Genomic DNA, 24,456 nt, shown 5'->3' with positions numbered 1-24,456 from the left:
GAAATCAGTTTGACTCCAAAGTTAAAATAGAGCCCTCTAGAGAGTGGATTTGGGTGTTAAATTTCAAAAAAAAAAAAAAAAAAATACAACTATGAATATCGAAGTACTGATTTCGACGGCATTAATTCTGATTCTGAAATTCATTTGATTCAAAATTAAAATTTATTTTGGGGTACAACCCCCCCCCCCCTCCAACCTATCTGGAGTCCGGAGGATTCAGGTTTGATTTTTCGGGTCAAAATTGATTCCAGAACCAGAATTAGTCGTATTTATCTAGAAAACCCAATTATTTTGACAACCTTATCACATTGTTTTGATAATTTGAAATTTTTTCAATCATTTACCCCTCCCTTTACGGAGTCAATTTTGAACAATTTTTTTTTTTTAATGAAAAATAAAACATGCACATTGATTGCTACCAATTTGAGGACATCGAGTTCCAATTTTAACTCATTTTTTATAGATCCGATCGGTTTTAGCCTCCCACTACAACCTTTAAACATGGTCAAAATATCAAAAAACTGAAAAAAATGATCGTGACGTGTAACACTTTGTTGATAAAGTTTTCGAGAGCACTGAGTTCGAATCTCGTCACTACATTCATGGGTGCTTCTCCATTTATTAAATTTTGGAAAAAAGTTTGAAAATACATAATTATGTGTAGATAATAAAAATTATGGCATAACATTCTGATTTTCACTAATTCAAAGTCACTCAATTCAGATACTTATACAGTATTTAGATATCTTTTTTGTGAAGAGTTCGGACCTCTCAGAAACTCTCAGGTCACTGACTTTTTAAAAATTCTTTGAAAAATTGATCAAATTACAAATCTATAAATTGGCCAAAGTTTCAATTACTTATTATCACTAATCTTCATTAAAAATTCTCCAATTTTGCAAATCGAGCTTAATTTAACATTCAGACAAAAGACTGAGGAAAGGATTTTGAAATTCTGACACGATTTGAATTGAGAATTTTGGATGAATTGAATAATTTGAACCTTAAGCTCAAATCAAGACTTAATAACTGAACACCACATTTGAATCTGGAACATTATAGGTATTCCAACGAGGGGGGGGGGGGTGTCCCAACCGAAATTAAAACTTTTAAAATGGACACAGCTAAATCAAAATACTATGCCAAAAAAACATCACCAAGCAAAATTTCAGGAGCTTAAGTGGATTTCTCGATTTTTTAGCGAATTTATTAAATTTATGTCAAAAATACTTGAGAACAAAAAAAATCAAAATTTCACAAAATTGGTCCAGAAAGGTTAAATTTGACATTTACCCTATTTTCGACCCTCCCAAATTAATCGGAAACTGATTCGAACAGTTTCGGCAAAATCTGTCGCCTCGAATCTAGCAGATTTTCAAAAGTTGAAATTTCAACAAAATTTTACCGAATGAAGTTGGGAAGGTAAAATTTACTTTTATGCCCTAATCTAAACATGTTGAGTCAAATGGGGGTGATTTTAAACCGTTCTGGAGCCTCCAACTATACTTTGGGACTTCCTGTTAAAAAAAAAACACAAAATCTTTCAAATTCAACTTCAACTTTATCACGCAAAAATCTGCTCGAAACAATTATGTAGTATTTTTCTCCAGCGATTTCATACTCGAAAATTTGAAAAATACACGATTCTGAACTGGAAGACATAAATTTAAGAAAAATTCGCTTCGTGATCCGTGAATGTGGCTCAGTTGATTCGGACATTTTGGAATTTCCAAAATATGGCTGGAAGCTCCAGTACCGCTTGAAACCACTCACAATCAACTCAAGCATGGTGAAATTAAGGTATCAGGTAAACTTCAGCTTTTCAACTTCATTTCGTAAACTTTTTAGAAAATTTCATTTTCAAAAATCTGTCTAAGGCTCTAGACCAGCTCCAAACTGTTTGAAACCGTTCCCAATTGATTCGAGTGGGAGGGAGGGGAGAGGAGGTCGAAAAATAGGGTGTTCGCCAAATTACAACTTTCTAAGTCAATTTGACAAAATATTGTATTTCCATACTTTTGACCCTATAATTTTCAAAAATTCGCAAAAAATCGAGAAATGCACTTTATTACATACCTGAAATTTGAGCTGGTGATGAATTTTTGCAAGCCCTTTCAATATGGCTTCGTCAGTCGAAAATTTTTAAAAGATTTGAAAATCGCGAAATGAAAACGCTCAAATTGATAATACCTAGACCTACTCAATGTTTCAAACTGAGAGGCTTATTTTTGGCAATCCCAATTCCAAAACCTCCCCTGGCCCTTTCCCATTCTTCCTCTCTACAGAAAACCTAAACATACATGGCAATTTTACACTAGAACAATTCCCACCAGAACAATATAACCTTCCTGCGAGCTAGTAAAGACATTATTTCCAAATTTAATAAAATTTCGTTCTCGTCGAGCGTCACAGAAATCTGCTCAAGGTAGCAGAAAAACGAACTTAATAACACAGGTACATGCATACGATACGTACACACGAAAAATCTACAGTATATCACAGACATGGCTGAAAATGGCATAAATGTGCTGCCGACATCATGAAAAAAAAAAAAAAAAGGTTTCGCAAAAACTCCTTTTACCACTTCAATGACACGTCGCTCTAAATGTACGAGTAGGTAATGGCCAAACGCCAGCATGTACCTACTCTTTCTTTCTGACACTTGTACACAGAGTACTATACGACGAGAAAAAGAGAAAATTCACCCAAAAAAAAAAAAAAATACAATATATATGTACGTGAAAGAAGCGAGCAAGCAAAAGAGCGAGGTAATAATGAAAAAAAAAACGAATACAAATTACAATACGTATCTTACCGTATATTTAAAATGGAAGAAAATGTATAAAATGCTAGGATAAAAAATGTACAACCGAAGAAGTAGGCGTGAAATGAAAAAACCCATTTTAATTTCGAATGTATACTTTCCAAAGGGATCAACCACTGGAAGTCAATTCCGATCCACGAGCTATTGCTATTACCATTACTGAGGAATAAAGTGGATGACGATCCGTTCCAATATTCGAACGTTGTTGGTACACCTACAAAAAATAATGTTAATATAGTTCCTTTTTTTTTTTCAATATCTTTTTCGATATCGTATACATATAAAATACATTGAAAACTACAGAGCGTCAATTTTATATTATATTTATACTATAGATAGGTACCTTTACAATAATACATAAGGTACAAAAAAATGAATTTTTTAAACCCGATAAAATCCTCTCGTTTGATTTCCCACCTTTTTCCTCCGGCGGCGAATGAAATACCAATACAGGTGTATTTTTTTTTTTTAGAGAGAAGAAAAAACCAATAGGTACTTAACATACGAACTTACGTGTCGAATAAAGCTTGGCGAGAATAAAATAAAAAATAACGCTTTAATTTTTAATAGTCGCTTTAAACGATAAAATTTTACGATAGTGGTGTTATCCTGTTCGTATTCGTAGCTAACACCAGTTCGTGATTAACTATAAAAATTAAATTTTATACCCTTATTTTAGCAAGTTTATCGCTTCGAAACGGCAACTCGAGTTGTCGGAATTTTTTTCCTGCTTCTGGTTTTACCTTTCAACGTTCCTTCGTATGTATTATATAAGTAGGGAATTTTCTCAGATAATATTTTCCGATAATACGTGCCACTGTGCTAGGTACGAGTAAAAGCTGCCTTTATATCATACAGCTTTCATCTCGCGAAACGACCCGAGATATCATCTTTTATTTTAGTATATAAGAAGAATTCGCGACGACGAGAAATGGTAAAATCCGCAATGCGAGGGAAAAAAAGGTCTTCCTTATTTTGAAAATTTCAACTGGTAAGAAAAAAAAACGCGCAGCAGGTATAGCTTTTTATACGAACGTCAAAGTCGATAGCCTGCGAGAAAATACTTTCTAATACATTTTGAAAACATCTCCGCCATTATGGTTGATTTGGTAGCTTTTTTTTACAACCTTTTATCCAATAAATAAAAACCCCCGATGGCCTTAAGTAGATATAAGAAACATATCGAATTAAAAGCAATGAAGTATAAAGGATTTGTTTTTTCATTCGCACTTCTAATAATGGAACAAACTTGTATTCGTAATCTAACCGGATCAACGTAATGATTGTATTATTTTTCAGTTTCAATAAAATGTAAGATACTCGCGAGTTTTTCGCAACAGTTGTTTAATAAAGAGTAAGAAGAGAACCGACGACGAGAGATGGATGAATCAAGCAGAATAATTAATTCAGGTAACCATAGCGTGTAAACTGAGGTATAAATACCACGACAACACGAGACGTGTAGTGTACAAGAAATGAAGTAGGTATCAAATTCGAGATCGCGTCATAAATTATGGAGTACGATACATGACGCTTCTCGTACACTAGCTACAGCTATACGAGTATAAGACATTTTTATTATAATGGTTTTCATGATGACACTTCAATACTATACAACGTTTTCTCAAAAACGACTGAATTCCATTTCATCAAAGTCGATAAGCGATCGAGTTTCAAAAGTAGGCTACCTCTACCTGTGATGAGTATTTTATTCAAAAGTAAAATTAGACGAGTTAAAAGGACTATACTTAGAAGAATTCTTCCGTCAAACGCGCGCTTTTGATGGAATTTGAACGCAAAAATGCCAACGAGAATTCCGTAGAAATGAAATCGCTCTATCCTTCCTTCCTCGTGAACGTAGGTACACGTAAAAAGTTATTACAGTTTCGTTCTATTATATCGAAGTTTTCGTATATTTTTAAATTTCGCGAATAAGAATAGAATAATAGTCACTTTAACTCGCTTTAGTTCACATCGTCGTGTTGTATGATACTTCCATACACCTTGGCTAATATTGATTTTTTTAAAAACATTTTTATTTTTCGAAACATGGTAAGTACTATACATATAGAATGCCAGATGGTGGAAATACAAGACCTTTGACTATGACATGGTTGCTTTAGCAAAGACAATTCTCACAAGAGAACGTTTTGAGCTGGTTACCGCGGATTTGAACGAAACCAAGCCGAATCAAAAGCTAATTTGAAACCCCTTCCTCTTATTTCCATCAACATTTTCAAGTTGTAAAACTCATTTTTGGATGTTTGGCGAATTTTTTTGAATTAAATGGGGCGAAAATGTAAATACACCGCACGATATCTCAATAGAAAAAAATCGCTCATGGTGTGCCAATTTTAAGAATTTAATTTTTTTTAAAAATTCTTCTGCATGCCTAATTTACAAATTGATGTCAAGAGAAAAAATTCACTTTTGAACTGACACTCCTGGAATTTCGAAAAAATCGTGTAAAATGGTCCGAAGGATATCTAATAAACATTTTTGACCCTTCCAGAGCAATTTAAAATATCTGAATAAAATTAAAAACCTGTTAGAGGCTCCAGAATGACCTAAAACTGGTAGTCTTCGAAGTGGAGGGAGGGAGGCAGGGAGGGAGGCAGCATCTTGTTCATTTTTTTTTTGAAAGAAAAAAATATGGGCACACATACGTACACATGAAAAAGTAGGAAAATCGCCATTCAACAGGCAACAGTGTTTTTTTTGTATTTTTTGAATTTTCAAAAATTCGCCATAAGTCCAGAAATGAATCTGATTACTTACCTTAAATTGTGGTTGCGGGAGGTACATATTGGGGCATGCATCATATTTTTCAATCTCGCTGCCAATATTTCGTATCTACAAATTGGAGAGTGCTAATTCAACCAATGCAAGGATCGTACTCAATTTTTTCCAAAAAAAAAAAAAACACATAATTATCTTTAGTAATCAAAAAACCTCAAAAAATTAATTTGAAATGTTCTAGTTTTTAATTTTTAAAAGTTGAACTATTTCGCAATTTTTGGACAAAAAACGTAAGATTTAATAGCAACATTCGACAAAAAAGACAATTTTTTGCAAAAAAAACGACGTTTTTTTAGCCATTGCTAAAGAAGGAAAACTTCGGGAAATTTTTGAAAAAAAAGTGAAGACTTTTTGGAATTTTTTTTTAAAGAGTACCTAAATTATTTTAAGCAATTTTTTTAAACAGCGAGAGTTTTTGTCAATTTTTTGAAAAATCGAGACTGAAAACTGAAGCAAAAAGCAGGGCTCTTTGGCAAGTTATTGACAAAAAATTACACCTTTTCGCAATTTAAAAAATTGGGCTTCTCTGAAATTTCCCTCAAAAAAACGGCAATCTTTAGCCATTTTTTTAAGAAGTGAAAATTTTAGTCAATTTTTTTTTGAAAAAACGAAATTTTTGATGATTTTTGGCGAAAAAAATGCAAGAATTTGAGATTTTTAACAAAAAGCAGGATTTTTTTTGAATTACAGACAACAAAGTAATACTTTATGGCAATTCTGGCAAAACTGAAATTTTTAGGGCAATTCTTGATGAAATAATGGGAGACTTTTTAGCAGTTTTGTTATAAAGCAAGAATATTCGCCAAAAACAAGACTTCGAGAATTTTAGCAAAAAATAGGACTGTTAAGCAATCACTGGCAAAAAAAATTACATATGGAAAAAGCGAGAGTTTTTAACAACCTTCTGCTTTGGTAAAAGAGAGTAATTTTTGGTATAAAGAAGTCAAATTTTTGTCAATTTTGCCAAAAGATAAGAATTTTTGTTAATTTTTGGCGAAAAGCAATAGACTTTGACAATTCAAGCAAAAAGCATGAACTTTTTGATAAATTATTGGCAAAAAAATTACACTTCGGTACTCGTAATTTCTGTAAAAATTTTGCAACTTTTTCGCAAGAAAGCGAGATTTTTTGGCATTTTTTGGCAAAAATTGAGACTTTTGGATAATTTTAGGAGAAAAAATTGAGTTTTTAGAATTTCTTGCAAAAAAAACGACATTTAGCAATTTTTTGCAAGAAACAAAACTTCTGACAATTTTAACGAAAAATGAGATTTCTTGCAATTTTTGGCACAAAACGACACTTTGACAACTCAAGCAAAAGGTAGGGTTGCCGGACATTTCCCCAAATCCCCCTTCCAACCCCCCTCCCCCATCCCACTCCACTCATTAAAATAAGAAAAAACCCTTTCGAGTTAAAATTTTTCTTTGATATCTGAGCTACAATTTCAGCTATTATAGAAATTCGTTTTTTTTGTGAACGTTTTATCTTAGGACAAACTTACTTTCTCCTTAAATTTGAGGAATAAACCTCCAAGTCAAAAATAGTATAGACACATTTTGTTTGAATTTTCAAAATAGATCAAACGTTTTTGAAACAAAAATTTTCAGATTTTAATTATTTCTCAAAAAAAATAGTAACAGAAAAAAATGTTTCATAATCACACCCTTTCCATAACTTTCCCCACGCACCTGAGTCCCCTCCCCCTCTCCTCGGACAACAGCTCAGCTACCAACTCGAAGATTAATTTAAATCGCAAATGCTTTTGTGCCTACGAAGTTTGCTTTATTTTGAAAATTAGACTTAAATCTACCTCAAGGAGTATTTTTTTTTGTACAATTTATTGAGACTCTACTAATTTGCCTTTTATTCATTCCAGTGAGACCTGGGTATTCATCTATTTCAAAATTCATGTTGAAAAGAAGTTGAAGAAGCATCCAAAAGTACACCACCATTGTAAATTATAGAGACTGAATTTCATTTTTCAGTATTTGTCAGTTTTTAAAAAATTCAAATGTGCTTCAAACTTCATTTTCCATAGACAAAGGCCCTACTTTCAACCTCTCCGAATCAACTGATGGTGGTTTCGAGTGGTTTTTTTTTGGATCTTCTATAATGTACTATAAATGTTTATAAGAAATATCGAAATGAAATTCAGCCGCCAAAATGTCAAAGCTGACCGTCCTTGTGACTTTTCAGGTTAATTTGGGGCACATTTTTAAACAATGTTTCGGTCGTATAAAATTCACAATTCTAATACATCATTTTTTTCCAAAGAACTAAAAACTTCAAAAATCTGCAGAGCTTTAGATACGTTCAGAAGTAGCCCAAATCGGTGCTAAAGGTAGAAAAAAATCGCTGAAAAAATGTTAGATTGAATCGGAAAAAATGTATTTTTAAATTGAAGTCTAAATCGACCAAAATGATCACAAGAGGAGGGGGGGGGGTAAATCCGAGGTTGAATTTCTTTTGGAAAAAACGTCCTTTTATGGCAAGTTTTTTGAAATTCGAAGATCGAAAAATTCTCTGGAGGCTCCTAGTTCCAACCACCATCAATCGATTTGGAAGGTTAAAAATAAGATACCGACCACATCTCAGATTTCCATCTCAATTCGATCCCATTCTGATTTTTTTCAAGGGAAAAATCCAAATTTGAATTTTTAAAAATTTGAATCCAGCACCTGGAATTTGGCTTAATGGTATATTTTTGAATGTTCTTTCAATTTTTCTTTACCCAATCCAAAAAAATTTGTCGTTTGAGACTCCTCTCCTTCCCCATGTAAAAAAAACCACATCGAAAAAAAAACAGGAAAAAAGGTCACAACTTGGTAGAAACGAATCACTTCCAGTCAAATAACTTGACGATAAGCCAACTTCTCATTAGCAACACGCAACGAAATATTATCCATCAACCCCCATCAAGAGGGAAATTAAATTACCGGATATCTTTCTAGCCAAACAAACTCATCTGTTCTTTTCGGCTGAACCATAACCAGAGTGAAATAAATAGCGTAGACATTAAGCATAGTAAGTAGTAGTAGTATACCGTGAACCAAAACTTCCACTACCGGCATTGCCCTCTTTCCTCATCTACGTACTATACTTGAACATCCCCAAACTATACAAAATACCCATCCATCCTTCAGGCGTTATTTCGAGCTCGAGGAGAAGATGGATTCGGCGAATATATTATCATATTTTAATAGCTCGTCGTTTATCGTAGCGTGTAATTTTTCGCTCCCCATTTTCAGGGGCGTAGTTAAAAGCTCACCCCGTCGCGTCGATACGATTCAAATTCCCAGTTGTTAAGTCGCGAGGAGCAAATATTATGCAAAAGGAGCTGCACCGTTCGCGTTCTTTGTCAAAGTTCAAGAACCCGCAATATTATAATATCGCGCAAATTATTCTCTCTCGTTTTGTAGATCAAGAAGTTTTACGCAATCCTCGCGAGATTTGAATTTCGCCGAAATTCTCGAGCTGTAATTATTGTCCACCTGCGTTTTGCTTTTCTCGACCCTTTTCCGCACACAAAAGGTAGCTGTATCTCGTTACACGCGTTTAATCTTTACGCGGGTATAATTTTTCACCTGCGGAATACCTATAGTGAACGAAATGTCGGTATTTTTCATTCGAGAAATGAAACAGAAACAGATTACGGTGATGAAGAAGGGGGGGGGGTGAGGGACAGGAAAAGACTCATTTTTCAACAATAACTATACTCGTAAAACGTACATTCGTTTTAATTTAAGCTGAATTTTAGTTTATAGCGCGCCAAATGCCTTAAGGATATACAACGCAATTTTCAACACTATCAAATGCAGCGGCGAAAGTTTCAAAAACTTGGTAAAATTCCACCAGCTTGATCGTGACTTATGGTTTACTTATTTTACGTGGTAACTGTTTCCAAGTATGAGAAAAAATTAACGTCTTTTGAATTCCCGTTATACAGGGTGTTTCGTAACGAATGATCCTTGTTCAAATTGGCAAGTAACTCATCATACGTCAGACTTGAATAAATTTTGAAAAAAATGAATAAATAATGGATTCAAGATGTGAAGTTTGAATTTTTATAAGGAAGGTATACCAAAACTTAGAACAATTTTTGAATCGAAATAGGGTACAAAATAACAGCACTAGCCAAAATTTCAGGTGATCAAGTGCATTTGTCGATTTTTGGAGAATTTTTGAGAATTTTTGGGCCAAAAATGGGGAAAAATCAAAATTTTAACAAAGTGGCCTAGAACGCTGAAATTTGGTACGGATCTTATTTTCGACCCTTTGAATCGATTGGAAACTGTTTTGAACCGTTTTGAGAAGTTCTGGAGCCTCCAGCAGATTTTTTGAAGTTGAGATATCCACAAAATTGTACCCAATGAAGATGAAAATTTTTAATTTACATTATATGTACTCCAACTTCGATATACTGAGTCGATTTAAGATGGTTTCAATGCCATTCTGGAGTCTCCAGTCATACTTGAAAGTTCCAGAAATTGAAAAAGTGCCATAAAAATTGTCCAAGTCAAATTACCTACCTACTTGCAATTTTTCTAAAATAGGTTTTTGCTGGATTGAAACCGTTTTTGGGCGTTTTTTTGAAAACTGGAATTTCCAAAATATGGCCGAAGACTCCAGTACAGCTTAAAAAAACCACTTCTAATCCACTCAGCATATTGAAATTAGGCAAAAAGCGAATTTCAACTCTCTAACTTCATTGAATAAAATTTTCTAGAAATTTCAACTTTCAAAAATCCGCTGGAGGCTCCAGAACTGCTTGAAACGCGATTCATTCATTTTTTTAAAACATTTTATTTTGACACGTGAAAAAATTTGAGATCAAGTCCAAGTAATCTACAGAACGCCAAAATTTACCACGTGTCCTATTTTTAACAACTCAAATTGATGGAAGCGATTTCAAGTCATATTGAGCAGTTCTGGAGCATTCAGAAAATTTATGGAAATTGCAATTATTACAAAAATTGACCCAATTAAGCTACAAAGTTGAAATTTGGATGAATATAAAATGTGCCTCAGAATCTCCAGAATGACTCGAGGGGTTGAAAGTGACGATTTATAAAAAATTCCAGCATTCTAGTTCATAAAATTTCAATTTTTTGCCACATTTTACCCAAGTTTGATTTTTTTAACTTCGCCAAAGCACATTTGACTGAATTTTTGCAATTAAATACCAATTTCAATTGGTAAAATTTTTTAGAAATTTCAAGTTTCAAAAATCTGCTGGAGGCTCCAGGAATTTCCAAAAAGTCGCTGAAAGCTCGAAAAACGACTTGAAAGCACCTGCAGTCGATTCGATAACATGTTGAAATAAGAGTGGAGAGTGAATGTCGGCCTCGTATCTTTATTTGGTAAAATTTTGTGGAAAACAAATTTTAAACATCTGCTGATGGAGGCTCTAGAACTGCTCGGAACGGTTCAAAACTGTTACCAATCGATTTGTCAGGTTAAAAGTAGGGAAGCATATTCCAAATTTCCGATTGATGGTTTAATTTGGTAAAATTTTAATTTTATCGCATTTTTAACCAAAATTTTAATTTTCAAAATTCATCAAAAATCAAAAAATTCACTTCAGTCTCCAAAATTTTGACTGGAAGTGTATTTTTGTATGCTCTTTCGATTCAGCTGTGATTGGTTGAAAAATATTTCTGTCAGTTGGGATACTCCGATGTGAACGGGGTGCGATTTTTGGAAAGAGCGTTGTCTGGAACCCTCATAACCAAAACTTCAACTCATCAAATTAATTTTTCAATTTTTGGCGAATTTTTGAAAATTCAAAACTGACTATTATCGGAGATTTAAGTATGCTTTTTTCAAAAAAATATATTTTAGTAAAAATGATGAAAATTAGTCCTAAAACTGATATGGACTCCCTCGAACTGAATTTCATCATTTTTGGTCATTCTGGAGGCTCCAGCATGATTTTCGAATACTCCAAAAGTATGGATATCAATTTGGACAGCTAAAAGTCGAGTTCTGACTCATTTTCACATTTTCAATGTGTTCAAAGTGTTTATCCTAATTTGAGCTGATTTCCAGCCGGACACCTGGAGGGTGTTTTTTGACCAGCATTCTCCAGCTATCATTTAGAATATCCCCTAAACAAAAAAACACACTTGAGTTATTCGCCTGGAAATTGTGCCAAACGTGAATAAACTCATTGAATGGCTCTAGAATTCGTCAAAACTCGATTTTTAGCAGCTCAAATTGATTTCCACGTTTTCTGGAGAAATCTTAAAATTCTAGAGGAATCGAAAATCACGCAGGAGGCTCCAGAATGACTCGAAATGACGAAATTCGAATGAGGGGGGTTGGTTTTAGACGAGACAAAGCAATTCGTGCAAATTTCCAAAATTTCCTAGAGAACGGAACATTTCTGATTATTTGAATGTTTTTCCTTAAATCGAGCCAAATTGGGATAAACTCGTTTAATAAATCGAGAAAAGCCCACAACTCGATTTTTAGCTACTCAAATTAATTTTCACGCCATCTGAAGAAACAATCATAATAATATTTGTATTGGCTAATCGGATTATCCATCTTATCGAAAAGCTAAATTAAACGATGATTTAAAATTCCAACGACACGAACACCAAATCTATCATTAATTTAAATTTTAGGACAAAAAATAATGAGAAATTAGATCAAAATTTTTCCAAGGAAAATTTTCAGTTTATAATAGTTTCAAGATTAGGAAAAAAAATACATTTACTTATTTAGGATTATTCGCCTACTCACCGAGTCGACGGAGAGTTATTCATTACGAAACACCCGATGTATAAAAGGGTATAATCGAGAATCCATTTCATTTACGACAAAGCTTAAAACTTGTTGGAAAAATTTTCCTCATCTTTCGAAATAATAAAATGAGGGTTCGAGTATCCGAACAATTTTAATTAGCGGATTATTCGTATAAATTAAGGAGCTATAATGGTAAATAATACCGGCTTAATTGTGTAGATTTAACTTTATGATAATATTAAAAAGCCTCCGATACAAAAGCCAAGTATTTGAAAACATTACAAAAATAAACCGTGTATTTTTCCCCGACGACGTGAGAGTATTTTTTCAACGTTGTATTTTTTCGTCGCGATATAAAATATGAATTTAATTGCGTCCAGTTCGAGTGATTAAAAAACAGACAGAGAATTCATCTCCATCAACACTCGTTAAATTATTTTCGCGATAAAAATACGACGTTTTAATTTTCTAAAAATATATACGAATATTTGACGAAAAAAAAAAATAATAATAAAAAAAGTCATATGGTAAACGGAAAAAAACTCACATTACTAATCCCTCGAGATGAGGAAAAAGTGAACGTCAAATACCAAAAAAAATATCCAATTTGAAAAAAAACACCGAGCTTAAAAAAAAATCGCCTCTCATTTGCATAAATTAACCACGTCGTTTTATAATAACGACATCTCGGTGTGAAAATCGAATTAAAAATTCTCTTGTAAATTAAAACTTTTCTTCGGTAACTAAAGTGAAAACATTTCAATCGAGGTACGCTAATTAAAACATTTTCGACGCCTATAATAAGTTTTGATCGTCAACTTACCATTTTTCTTGGTAACATCCATGTAAAAAAAAGTCGCCAAAATGTAAGAAACTTTCTCAGGAAAACATCACACACCAGTAAGTATTCCCTGGGGGGAAAAAAACGTTGGCGAGAATTTTTTTCTTCAAAAAAGTACTAAGGGGTATTTAGTAAATTAACACGTTGCGAAGTTCAACACGCGAATAAAAAATACGACGAGAAAATTTTCATCGACGACGACGACACCCTGGGTGAACGCGTGTACGAGGATGAAACTCTGCGGATCATACAAACCGCCAAATTCGACTAAATATCAACGATAATGCTAAAACCCCGGGAGCAGAATCAACAGTTGATGCGCTAAAAGCTCCGCTCAAAATGCGTTTCCTTGGAAACCAGCGCCAAGGCTCTTGGACGCGGCGCGGAGCGGCGAGGGGCCAGAGGCAACAACAGGGGCCAGGGGGCTATGTGTATGAATTAGCAACCAGTCGAGCATCATTTCGCTATGCTCAATTCTAATTCCATCGTGCAAAACGACGAGCAAACTTTATGCTCGGCGACGCCGCCAACGGCTAGTGGAAAACTTTGCTGTATACTTCGACGACAGTATTTTACCTCTGACCCTGCCCCCTGCCCCCACCCTTCATCGAGCCCTCATAGTTGGTTTAATTATTGTATAAATTTCCGACCAAATTTCCAAGTTTTTAAATTAAAAAAAGAGGCAAAAAAATATACCTAATAAAGTCTACACGTTGAAATGAATTATAAAATGAGTTATATTTTTATTTCGAAATTGGCCTCCGAAAAATAAACACCAGTGAGAAGTTTCATATACGATCTAAAGAGACTTTGGTCGATGGCGAAAGTTTTAATTTAAATTTACATACGCGATAGCCCGCAGGAGGCGAAGCGGTTATCAAATCTATTTGATATTATAACGTCAAATAGATAAATGGTTTGTCGAGTCTGGAACTTTGCAATATTTATACATCCATCATGACCGCCACCAGTTTGGCTTTCAGCTTAGATGGTTCATTAACTCGAAGTACGAATAACCGTTGATTCTGGTTTTGCGATAGTGGTTTCTCTTCTTTTGCTTATTCAGCGTTAGAGGCCTCTTTTCAAAGGCTCGTTTCGTCTATTTTAATGGGCATGATTAATATGCGGCGGTTTCCCACCGAGTTGTTGTTCGCCACGATTTTGATAATAAATACAGCAGACGAGACGTTTCGGTATACAATCTACTAATTACACCGGGGTCTTTTCAAATTCATTGTAGACGAATTACTCGTTGAATTCGTGCAATTTTACAGGGCGACGATACGATGGAAGAGAAATATCCTGGTTTTTATATTGCGCGTTTGAACGAAGGTGGGTAGAAAAATGCAGTAGTTTGATTGTTTTTTTAAACAACGATGTGGGTTGTTGTATACTACTTTAGATGCAGTTTTATTACAATTTGTTCAAAGTCGACTGTCAAAGGCATGAATGAGAAATTGAAGGGGTAGGAGAAGCAATGATACGACTTGTGATGAACAAAGAAAATGTCCTTTCGGTAATGGCTCATCTTAAAAATCAGAAGAGCTACCAACGATCTTTTTCGAGAAGAAAATTACACAAGTTTTTTCAGTATTATTCAACAGAGCAAGGTAGGAGAATCGTGCTTGACCAATTTTTTTGATTTTTTTTTTTGTAGCCTTTTCGTATTTGTAGTTTATTGTGAACGATAATTTTAGAATCCATCATCAAAAAATCTCATCATCCTCCAGTGAGGTGTGGCCTCAGGAATAGGATTTTCACACTTCTGGCTCCATCTTGAGCAGTTTTTAATGCCCCAATGTTTTTCCATTTTTTCAGCTCATTTGACAACCAAAACCGGTTTTGAAATTTTGTAAATGACCTCCACACCTCTCAATTGTGGGTTAACAAAAATTTCTCATTTTTCGAGTATTTCCAAACACATTTCCCACCTACACACAATTTTTCAGTATTTTTCGAGTGTTATGGAAGTGCAATAAAGTTCAAAAAAATATATTTTTTGGATTGTGCTTCTCAACCTAGGGATGGACCAATTCGATCGTTTTTTTTCAATGGCATATTTATTTGGATTTCGTGAACAAGATTATCCTGATTTGCACTTTTTTTTGCGACAATTTAGCTGAATTTTGAGAAAAAAATTTTTTGCCCCAAAATTAGACATTTTGCATAAGAAATCTGCTCACAAGGGAGTAGGTAACTGAATTTGCAGAAAATTTTTGAAAAGGACAAAGCTGAATTGAAAGAGAAAGAGCATGCAAAAATAAATCATCAGTCTAAATTTCAAGTATTCAAGAGCATTTTTTCATTTTTGGTAAATTTTTAAGAATAAAATACGAGTAGTTTGGGCTAAAAATAGATACAAAAAAATCACAATCTCACCAAATTAATCTAGAAAGCTGAAATTTGTCCTGTAGCCTAATTTTGACCCCTCAAATCGATTGGAAATGGTTTTGAACCATTTTGAGGAATTCTGGAGCTTCTCCAGCAGATTTTTAAAGTTGATATTTCTACAAAATTTTCACCCAATGAAATTGAAAAGCTAAACATTACATTATACTTCAATTTCGAAGTCGATTGGAGACGGTTTCAAGCTGTACTGGAGGCTCCAGCCATATTTTGAAAATTCCAGATTTTCAAAAAGTATCATAAAAACAGAACTGTTCAAACAAACATTGTTTTTTCAAAAATATTTCAGCAATTATTTTATACCTAAGCTTACGGATTTGAAAATTGAAATTTTGAATGATAAACCAAAGGTTCTAACAAGAGGAAAAAATCAATCATAAAAAATTGGTAAGTCATCGTTCAAGTAGGTCACTAACGAGGTTCTAAAGTAGATATGCACAACTTTTATGACACTTTTTGAGAATCTGACATTTCCAAAATATGGCTGGAGGCTCCAGAACGTCTTGAAAACACCTTTAGTCGATTCAGCACGTTGAAATTAGGGTATAAATACAAAACAGGGTGTCCACTCTCATTTCTGGAAACGATTTTCCCTGACTTTTCCAGGTTTTCCAGGCAATTTTTTTTTCAATTTTCTATGCTTACCTCATATGTACTTTAATTAAAGAAGAAGTGGGGGGGGGGTAATTTTTTTCATGAGGTTCTCTTTGAACTGGATACTTCTTGGAATATAAAAAACAGTCAAACTTTGATTATTAACTTTTCTATGTAATTAAAAATAAATAAATAAATAAATAAAACATGCATCAAGTTTGGCCGATTGATATATTATTCATATGACTTTAAAAAAATGTTCTTTTCTTTTTCAGATGTTTGGAGGCCTCAAAATGTGAAATTGTTTATTTTAAAAAGAGAAACAAATTAGCCCAAGCGAAGCGAGGGCGAAAGCTTCAAAAAATTTGTATTTTGAAAAGAATAAAAACGAGGTATTTTTATGTGAGGACGAGTAGTTTTTTTGGCTTTTAAAATTTTAGAATTTGAATGATGTTTTTTTTGAAGGAAGTCGATTTTTAAAAAGAAAACATACAAGCCCAAGGGAGGATGAAAGTTCTTGTAAATTTGTACTTCGAGATACATAAAAACGATGTTTTTTCGTGAGAAGTTCATTTTTTAGCTATAAATCTTGATTTGTTGTAGAAAAGAAAACAAGCCTGAGCAAACCGAGGGCAAAAGTTTTAGAAAATTTGTGTTTTGATAAGTAAAAAATAATGTTTTCCTTTCACCACAGGTCCTTATCCAAAATTCGCAATTGAACGTTTTTTTTTCAAAATTCCAGGGATTTTGCGTGAAAATTACGAAATTCCCTGACTTTTCCACACCGACTAAATTTCCGGATTTTCCAGGCATGTGGACACCCTGCAAATTATTTTAGTTTTCAAACATCACAGGGTAAAATTTTGTGAAAATTTCAATTTTCAAAAATCGATTGGAGGCTCCAGAATTGTTCCAAATGGTTTAAAATCATTTTCAATCGATTCAAGAGGTCAAAAATAGAACACATACCAAATTTCAGCTCTTGCTAGATCAATTAGAGAAATTTTAATTTTTTTCGCAATTTCAATCGAATTCTTTTTTTAAATTCACCAAAAATCAAAAAATGCGCTCAAATGTCTGAAATTTTGGCTAATGATGTATTTTTTTTAACGCTTTTTCAACTTGACTTTTTTCAGTGCAAAAATTGTTATGCCGATTGAAATTCCTCCTTAATTGGTCAGAAAATTGAATTTCAAAAAATCACTTTCTCACTCAAAAGGTCCATCCATAAATCTAGAATTTATAATCAGCGAGTTGAACTGTCCAAAAATTTATTTTTTTGTAATTATCTAATTCAAATTTTTAATATTTAAAATTTCGGATCAATTGGAGGTCGCAAAAAAAATTGAAAAATTTCACAAAGATCGATTCACTCATCTTACCCTCCAAAGACCTTTTCAACATTTTTTTTTTTTTTTTTTTGAAACACGATGAACCAATGCTCCATTGAACGAAATTTCGAGTTTACTAAATGAAAATGACTGAAATTTAGTTCGATGCATCCTCAATGAGCAGTTCAGAGGCTCCTCTGAACGCGTCAGCACAATTGGGCTCTCATAAAAAGGAATGAGGAGGCGCAACAAGTACACCCTTTTCGTTCCTTTTCTCACTGATCCTGCTTGGGGGTACTTTCAAGTTCAGATTTTGAATCGATGTACGTATCTGAAAAAGGTATTTTAACATTCATTGATTTTTTTTCAATTTCATTCCCCCTCAGGAGTTCAATTTTCAACTGACTTCGATCTAACAAACATTTGGATCACAAAAGGAGCATGTTATTGACATCTCAAAATCGTCATCATAAAAACTGTAAAACATAGAAAACCAGTTTTTTTTCAAAAGAAAGTTTTTAGCTGGGTGAGTGGAGTAGGACGTGATTTGATTCTCTTCGCGAATTTTCGAATAAGTTAGTTCACAACTTCCATAAGATAAGGTCTAGTTTTCTCTTTTCTCACTCATATTGCTCTATGCAAACGAAAGACTCAAAAATTCATTCAAAAAACAGACAAAATGTGGACTTCGGCTTCGAAAAATTTTATCAAAATTCTTTGTTAATTTTTCTCAATAGTTGATTTAACATCCACAGAACTTTAAATTTTGTACTGTAAAAGCCGAACATAATAAAAAAACAAAGAACAGGAACTCGTAGAAATGAAAATCACTGATTTTGATAAATAATTGTAGTTCAATCGGTAGAAAAAAAAAGTAATCATATCTGCCAATTCTGTAACCATTCAAAGTTGTCGAAAAAACGGGAAAAAAATCATCGAAATATACGGAACTGGAAGTACAATAATTTCAAAGTCAAACTCGAATATCTATCTGTCAACCAATCGCTTAATTTTTTATCGCGATTCTCGCCGGAAAAATATAATAAAAAAATATCTCAAATAAAAGTTACATTCATTCGATCCGATACCTATAAAAGAAATCATATTTCGAAGACGAAAAAAGAAAGAAAGAAAGAAAAAAGGCATTCGGGTATTAAATTAAACATTCAATTGACGCGTGTAATATCACCTGGATAAAATCTGGACAGAGATCGACGGGTAATTTTCAGTAATTGAATGTCGAATAATACGTCGATCCTGTGCTAAAATTAAAGGACGGGATGCGAATGCTTTCACAATTCAGCCTAGCGTTGCTAAGCAACTAATAAAAGGATTTTATGAAAAGACATAAACGTAATACCTGTCTATTTTTGACAGCCACTGCATCATGAATTTAATCTTTTTTCTCTCTATACAAGAGAGAAAGCAGTCAAGAAAAATTACGGGTATAAAATTGTTTTATATATATATTTTTTAGCCGTTTTTCAATAGTGTAGGTACTTTTATGTGCTAGATACTCTACGTATAGGTAATACTTTTTTTGAGATTTTTTCAACTCACCTTTTATTGTATTTGGCAGGCTCGAACGGCGAGTAATTGTAATAACAGTAAGATGGGTGAAACTACTTCAGATGTATCCAACGAATTTCCTCCAATTAGTTTCTGGCATAGCATGTATTCGAACAACATTAGGATACCGATAACCGTCGACGACCAGAGGGCGCGAAAAATAGCCGATTTAAATGTTCTCTCGAGACAAGTGCGAATAAAAACAATAACGCAGAAATAAGCGTTAATTACGTTAGCAGCGAATAAAGGTGCAAATATCCACCAAATGTTGGACGTTACGTCACCGTTCATGAAATCAATATGATAAGTTAATAGTCCGGTGAACACTAATAAACAAATGGTTTGGATCAATATTTCGAATTGCGTTAGTCCCAACCATTGTGAGAACTCTTCGATCGTGAACATCATTTTGAATTAATGAGATGATTCTGCGTTCGCTCTGAGATCTTCTTTTCGTTTAATTTTTATTGTAATCGACGAGTTCGATCTAGTTGCTACTTTGTAATCTTGATCATCGTCCAATGGTTCTAGATCATCTGTGAAGTAAGTTGGGATTAAAACACGAGTGAAATATACAGACGAAACTGACGAAAGACACATGTCAAGATGATACTTACCAGCTAAATGCACAGTGGATGTAGAAACATCTAAATCTAAAACGTTATGATGATTCTTTTGGAACTGTAAGCATAAATTTATGGCTCGAGGGATAGCTGCTCCAAGAGCTCGTACAACAATTGCGTTTTCACCAGCGAGCCAAAGTTTCTCGACTTTTTCTAAATTGCACTACAACATGGAAGATAATTAGTATTACAAGGTATTTAAAATTATAGGAAAATGTGAACATTGGTAGTCAATACCTTGAAATTCGATTTGTTGTTGACATAAACATCCGCTCGTTGTTGAGATGGTTTCGGTGGTTCTCTTTTTCTAAAATGATTCTTTGAGTTACTACGATTGTTCTTCATCACACAAACCTTTGGCAAAAGAAGTCTTGAGAAAGGAATGACAGCGACTCATGTATGATGTTGGTACTGGCCAGTCTTTCGAACGATATTTCAAAAAATTGTTAGAATGTAACGCAGAAATCTTTAAAAACTTGAGCAAAAAGTTTAGCAAAAGTGAAAATGAAGAAAATTTTCATGAAATTTTGCAACTTATTATCAGTCACAGTGAAAATGTAAACAGACGTAAGCTTATTTCAATTACTACCAATTTTTCTAAAATATTGCATTTTATATTCAGATTTTTTTATAAATACTTGCGCATAAAAAATTAAATTAATAATATTATTGAAATGTAAACGTTTGAAATTATTCAATTAAATCTGAAGTATTTTCTAAACTCAGGAAATGTATCAAAAAAATCATTCTTCAAAAAACTCTACTTCAAAAGGTTGCAGAAATCTTGACACATGCTTCCAGAATCGCGCACGCGAATCCGAAATTTTCTTATCACAATCGAATTTATTCTGTCAAATTTGTTAAATTTGTGCTGTAATTTTGCATATAATTTCGTTTATATTTAACAAATTTAGACCGCGATCGTTACAATTTTTCGGTACCGAAAATGGTGAAACGAAGTACCATCACTAAAATATACGACCGGATACATGTAAACGGAGTTCGAGCATGCTGGGCTGTAGGATTGATCGGCAGTGCAATGATTGTAGTTAGATCTGCCGAAATCCTTTTCTTTCCTAAACAACTTACCATCGAAGACTTACCCGAATATAAAAGAATTATGGCGCTAAAGGAGCAAGAAAATACAGAATTACTGAAAGAATAATTCCTGTTGTTATGTCATACTAATCATTGATGTTATTGTACGTGTTTGTTAAACGTTTTAATATGTAAGTCAAGATGTAGAAAATTTGTAATTATAATTTTTTTTCCAAACAGTTTTCTCTGTGATTTCATTATTTCTAAATTCGAAGTAAACAAAAATCATCGATTTCTACAACAATTTATTAAATAATGAACTATTTATTACAAAACAATGTTGAACAGAAAACCGTAATATTGGTAATATCACTACTAGAAATTTCTTCTCTAAGGTCAAGTAACGTTTACTCGATGTGCTGAAACATACAAATACAAAACACAAAATCATTAAATTTCTATCAGAAGCTTCAATATTGAATATTTTCATATAAGTAATGATACAAGGTACAGAATTATTACGTCATATTGTAGGAAAATTATGCGATGATCTTGAACTTACATTGTTTTGGTATTCTTATTCCTTCTCTATCTTTAATTGTAGTTTCGAAGAGATGAGAATGATATAAATATTGAATATATAATACTTTATCTTCTCCTACGCAAGGGTCGAAAAAGCCGGACAACTGGCTCTGTGAAATAATAATATCAACATTAAAGAATGAAGTGTTTGCACGAGCAGAAGAAGCAACAGCATTGAAAAAGAATTATTTACTTTTGAAGTATCGTGAAGAGTAAGTTGAGAATTTTTCACAAGACATTGCAGCGGAATAACGACATCAATTATTTCTCTTTCTTGATCTCCGGGAGGATCATTTCTAGCTAAAATATCAGCCTCTTTTCCATACAAAGCGTTCAGTATTATCAAACCATTACGATTTTCTTCTTCGCGACGAATTCTTTCATAAGCAGCTTTCATTAATTCAATAGCAGCGTTCGCTTCTCTTCTTTTTTCTTCCATTCTGAAAACACAATTTTCCAAAGTAATTAGCATTAAAAATATATACTATGAAGAGTAGTCTATTTAAAAAACAATTTCTCACTTGTTCTTATTAATTTCTCTTTGCCTTTCAATATGTTTCTCCTTTTGCTCTCTAACGAAAGGATCAACGATTAATTTTTTCACAGCAAACCAAACAATAATGGGAGTAACGACTGCATAAACTGTAGGAATCAAACTGGGTTCTTCGCACAAATGAATAGGAAAGAAGTAATTGTGATGTGCACGAATAATCCTGATAAAATGAAAAAAAAAATCGATATAAATATCTGACATGACTCTGATCGACAAGTATGAGAAAGTACGTACTTAATTTTAAGTACAACACCACTGGGTATGCCAACAGAAACAGCAGCACCTAAGGAACTCTGTTCGGAAACTTTTTTATCTACGCTACATTCGACTACTGTATTCGCAGTTCCTACCCTGCAATGATGAGGTAAAATGTAATTTCAATTACCTTATTTTGAAAGTAGTTATCCATTACAAATCGTATATCCAACTTACTTTCCATACACTCGCAATCGTAAATCGGCTTTATTGATTTTCCATACGTGATTCATAGATACAAATGAACTAGATAAGCCTAAGCTGAACACAGCTGCAGAATAAGATGTTTCTGTATCGCGTACTAACATCGTAGTCATAGAAGAAGCAAAACCTATATTCCAAGTAAGATATCCTTGAGTATGGGCATCTAGGGGCATTCCTAAAGCTGAAAACAAATACATAATGAATTCATTTCACCACGTTCAGGAAAAACAGCACCTAAATCAAATTTTCACCTACATGATACAAATCCTAATTTGATTCCATTGGCAGTCATTTTGAGCTGAGTAGCGAAATTTCCAAAAATAGTTTTGGTAATGGTACGAAATAATTTAATCGAAGCTACTGGGCCATTTCCGGCCAATAATTCACCTTCTATCCAGCCGTTCGTAGTTAATAGACGTTTACATGCAACCAAGAAAGAGCCGGCGCCTGAAATTCGACATAAAAATAAGTTTTCGGTCTCTTTAAATATTACTTCTAAATAAAGATAGTATTATTTCGCAATTACCGTTGCCATTTCGAGTGGATAAATTCCCGCTTAAAGTCAACGTATCTCTTAACGTCAAAGGAGCTTCGATTGACTGAGATATTGACATACCTGAGATTTCTAAGGCGGGAAAAAACGACTTATCCCTGCAAAAATTACAAACATTAGTTGGCTAAATGGCGCCGGAAAAAATAAAAACTTAATTAATTCAACCTACAAATAATCATCATCAGCGTCATAAGCGGTGAATAAATCTGTAGCGTTGATACTGACAGTAACATTTCCTCGTGGATTGGTGCGTTGTTGCAACCTTCTTTCTATACGTTCCCTAAACCGGAATAGTAATATTAATGACAATTGAAACACGTATTTTCAACTACTGTAATAAATTATTTACCTTTCGAGTCTTTCATATTCTTCTCTAATTTCTTGGGGAGTTTTTGTTCTTTGAACGATCTCCCAACCATCGGTATTCAGTCCTTTCACTCCAACCGTATCATAAATAGCTCTTTGATGAGGATCACTCAGAACTGCAAGAAATCAATTTACCATTATGATTAAGAAACAACGAAATTGGAAATAAAATAACATTACCTTCGTAAGCTTTTTTAATTTTACTAAACAGTAAATCAGCTTTCTTCTTTAGATCAGCATCTACATGTTTATCCGGATGATACATTCGACTCAGCCGACGATAAGCTGCATTGATTTCGTCTTGAGAGGCCTTTAAGAGAAAATTAATACATGTTGAATGAAAAAATCTGAGTTGAGAAAGTAAAGTAAGCTGGACTTACATCTTTGGATATATTGAGACAAGCGTAGTAATTTTCATCCATTATGCTGTTCTCGTTATCAAATTCCATTTTTCTTGATATTTATAGTCAAGTTAGGGGCAAAAAATGTACCAGTTTACATTATGCAATATCCAGAGAATTTAACTCAGCTTGAGCGAATGCTCTGCGCGATAGATGATACTGTTTTTGAAAACGACATAATGCACTGAAGAAAAGTTGATATCAAAGATCAAGAACATGACGTATGAAACTTACGATTAATGAAGTATTTTTCAAAAACTATGATTGACATTTAATTTACCTTTTAACGTTCACATTTCTCATTTGATTATCACCTTTTGAAGATTGATATCACTCGCAGTCTCAAATCACGTTGTGTGAATTCCGAGAAATTTCAACATTTTTTCGAAAACAATAAGTGGACAACTTGAACTTTGAATGACCCAAATTGCGTATTGGATTTAATGCAACTTTTTTTGTTTTTATTTTTTTTTCGAAGAAAATTTTTTCGAGTGCGATTTATAAACTTTGAGAGCTTTTTTAATGTTGTTTTGATGACAATTAGTCCAGGTTTACTACTCCCTGAGTCCCTCTATCATACAAACTTGTCAATCCGTATCCGAAATTATGTTGTTTTGATGACAATTAGTCCAGGTTTACTACTCCCTGAGTCCCTCTATCATACAAACTTGTCAATCCGTATCCGAAATTATGTTCATCAGACATGTAATCAATCTCGTCGTAGTTCTCAACGTGAAAATGAAAATTGAAAATCGAAATCAGTGGTC

At 33.5% G+C, this 24,456-nt stretch overlaps 2 protein-coding genes across 4 annotated transcripts; both read right to left on the bottom strand.

The window, feature by feature from the left end:
* Positions 1-2,898: 2,898 nt before the first annotated feature.
* Positions 2,899-20,275, bottom strand: LOC135845330 (transmembrane protein 203). Of its 2 annotated transcripts, none has more exons than XM_065363822.1 (3): positions 19,732-19,872; positions 19,106-19,650; positions 2,899-3,038 (listed from the first exon to the last, which is right to left on the bottom strand). In XM_065363822.1, exon 2 carries the CDS (start codon positions 19,520-19,522, stop codon positions 19,109-19,111), a length of 414 nt encoding a protein of 137 aa, XP_065219894.1. In that variant the 5' UTR covers positions 19,523-19,650; positions 19,732-19,872; the 3' UTR covers positions 2,899-3,038; positions 19,106-19,108. The 2 variants fall into 2 exon arrangements, with proteins under 2 accessions (XP_065219894.1, XP_065219895.1); XM_065363823.1 differs by lacking the exon at positions 2,899-3,038 and adding an exon at positions 19,975-20,275 and having other exon boundaries at positions 19,381-19,650; positions 19,732-19,900.
* Positions 20,276-21,063: 788 nt separating this feature from the next.
* On the bottom strand, positions 21,064-24,121 carry LOC135845325 (dnaJ homolog subfamily C member 11). 2 transcript variants are annotated; one of them, XM_065363815.1, is made up of 13 exons: positions 23,970-24,121; positions 23,669-23,873; positions 23,469-23,598; positions 23,272-23,404; positions 23,092-23,202; positions 22,896-23,020; positions 22,625-22,816; positions 22,343-22,550; positions 22,145-22,261; positions 21,879-22,070; positions 21,551-21,797; positions 21,338-21,467; positions 21,064-21,194 (listed from the first exon to the last, which is right to left on the bottom strand). In XM_065363815.1, exons 2-13 carry the CDS (start codon positions 23,735-23,737, stop codon positions 21,172-21,174), a joined length of 1,677 nt encoding a protein of 558 aa, XP_065219887.1. In that variant the 5' UTR covers positions 23,738-23,873; positions 23,970-24,121; the 3' UTR covers positions 21,064-21,171. The 2 variants fall into 2 exon arrangements, with proteins under 2 accessions (XP_065219887.1, XP_065219886.1); XM_065363814.1 differs by having other exon boundaries at positions 23,669-24,036.
* Positions 24,122-24,456: the final 335 nt, after the last annotated feature.

Source organism: Planococcus citri, chromosome 4 (genome assembly GCF_950023065.1).
Source record: "Planococcus citri chromosome 4, ihPlaCitr1.1, whole genome shotgun sequence".
NCBI classification, from domain to species: Eukaryota; Metazoa; Arthropoda; class Insecta; order Hemiptera; family Pseudococcidae; genus Planococcus; species Planococcus citri.
The sequence above is the reverse complement of the archived record's forward strand: the minus strand, read 5'-3'. Positions and strand labels throughout refer to the sequence as shown.

Coding starts and splice junctions, on each gene's coding strand:
- LOC135845325 (XM_065363815.1), bottom strand. CDS start 23,737: ATGGAATTTGATAACGAGAACAGCATAATGGATGAAAATTACTACGCT. Junction 22,551..22,624: donor CAAATTAGGATTTGTATCAT/GTAGGTGAAAAT, acceptor ATTTGTTTTCAG/CTTTAGGAATGCCCCTAGAT. Junction 21,468..21,550: donor CTCTTCACGATACTTCAAAA/GTAAATAATTCT, acceptor ATTATTTCACAG/AGCCAGTTGTCCGGCTTTTT.
- LOC135845330 (XM_065363822.1), bottom strand. CDS start 19,522: ATGATGTTCACGATCGAAGAGTTCTCACAATGGTTGGGACTAACGCAA.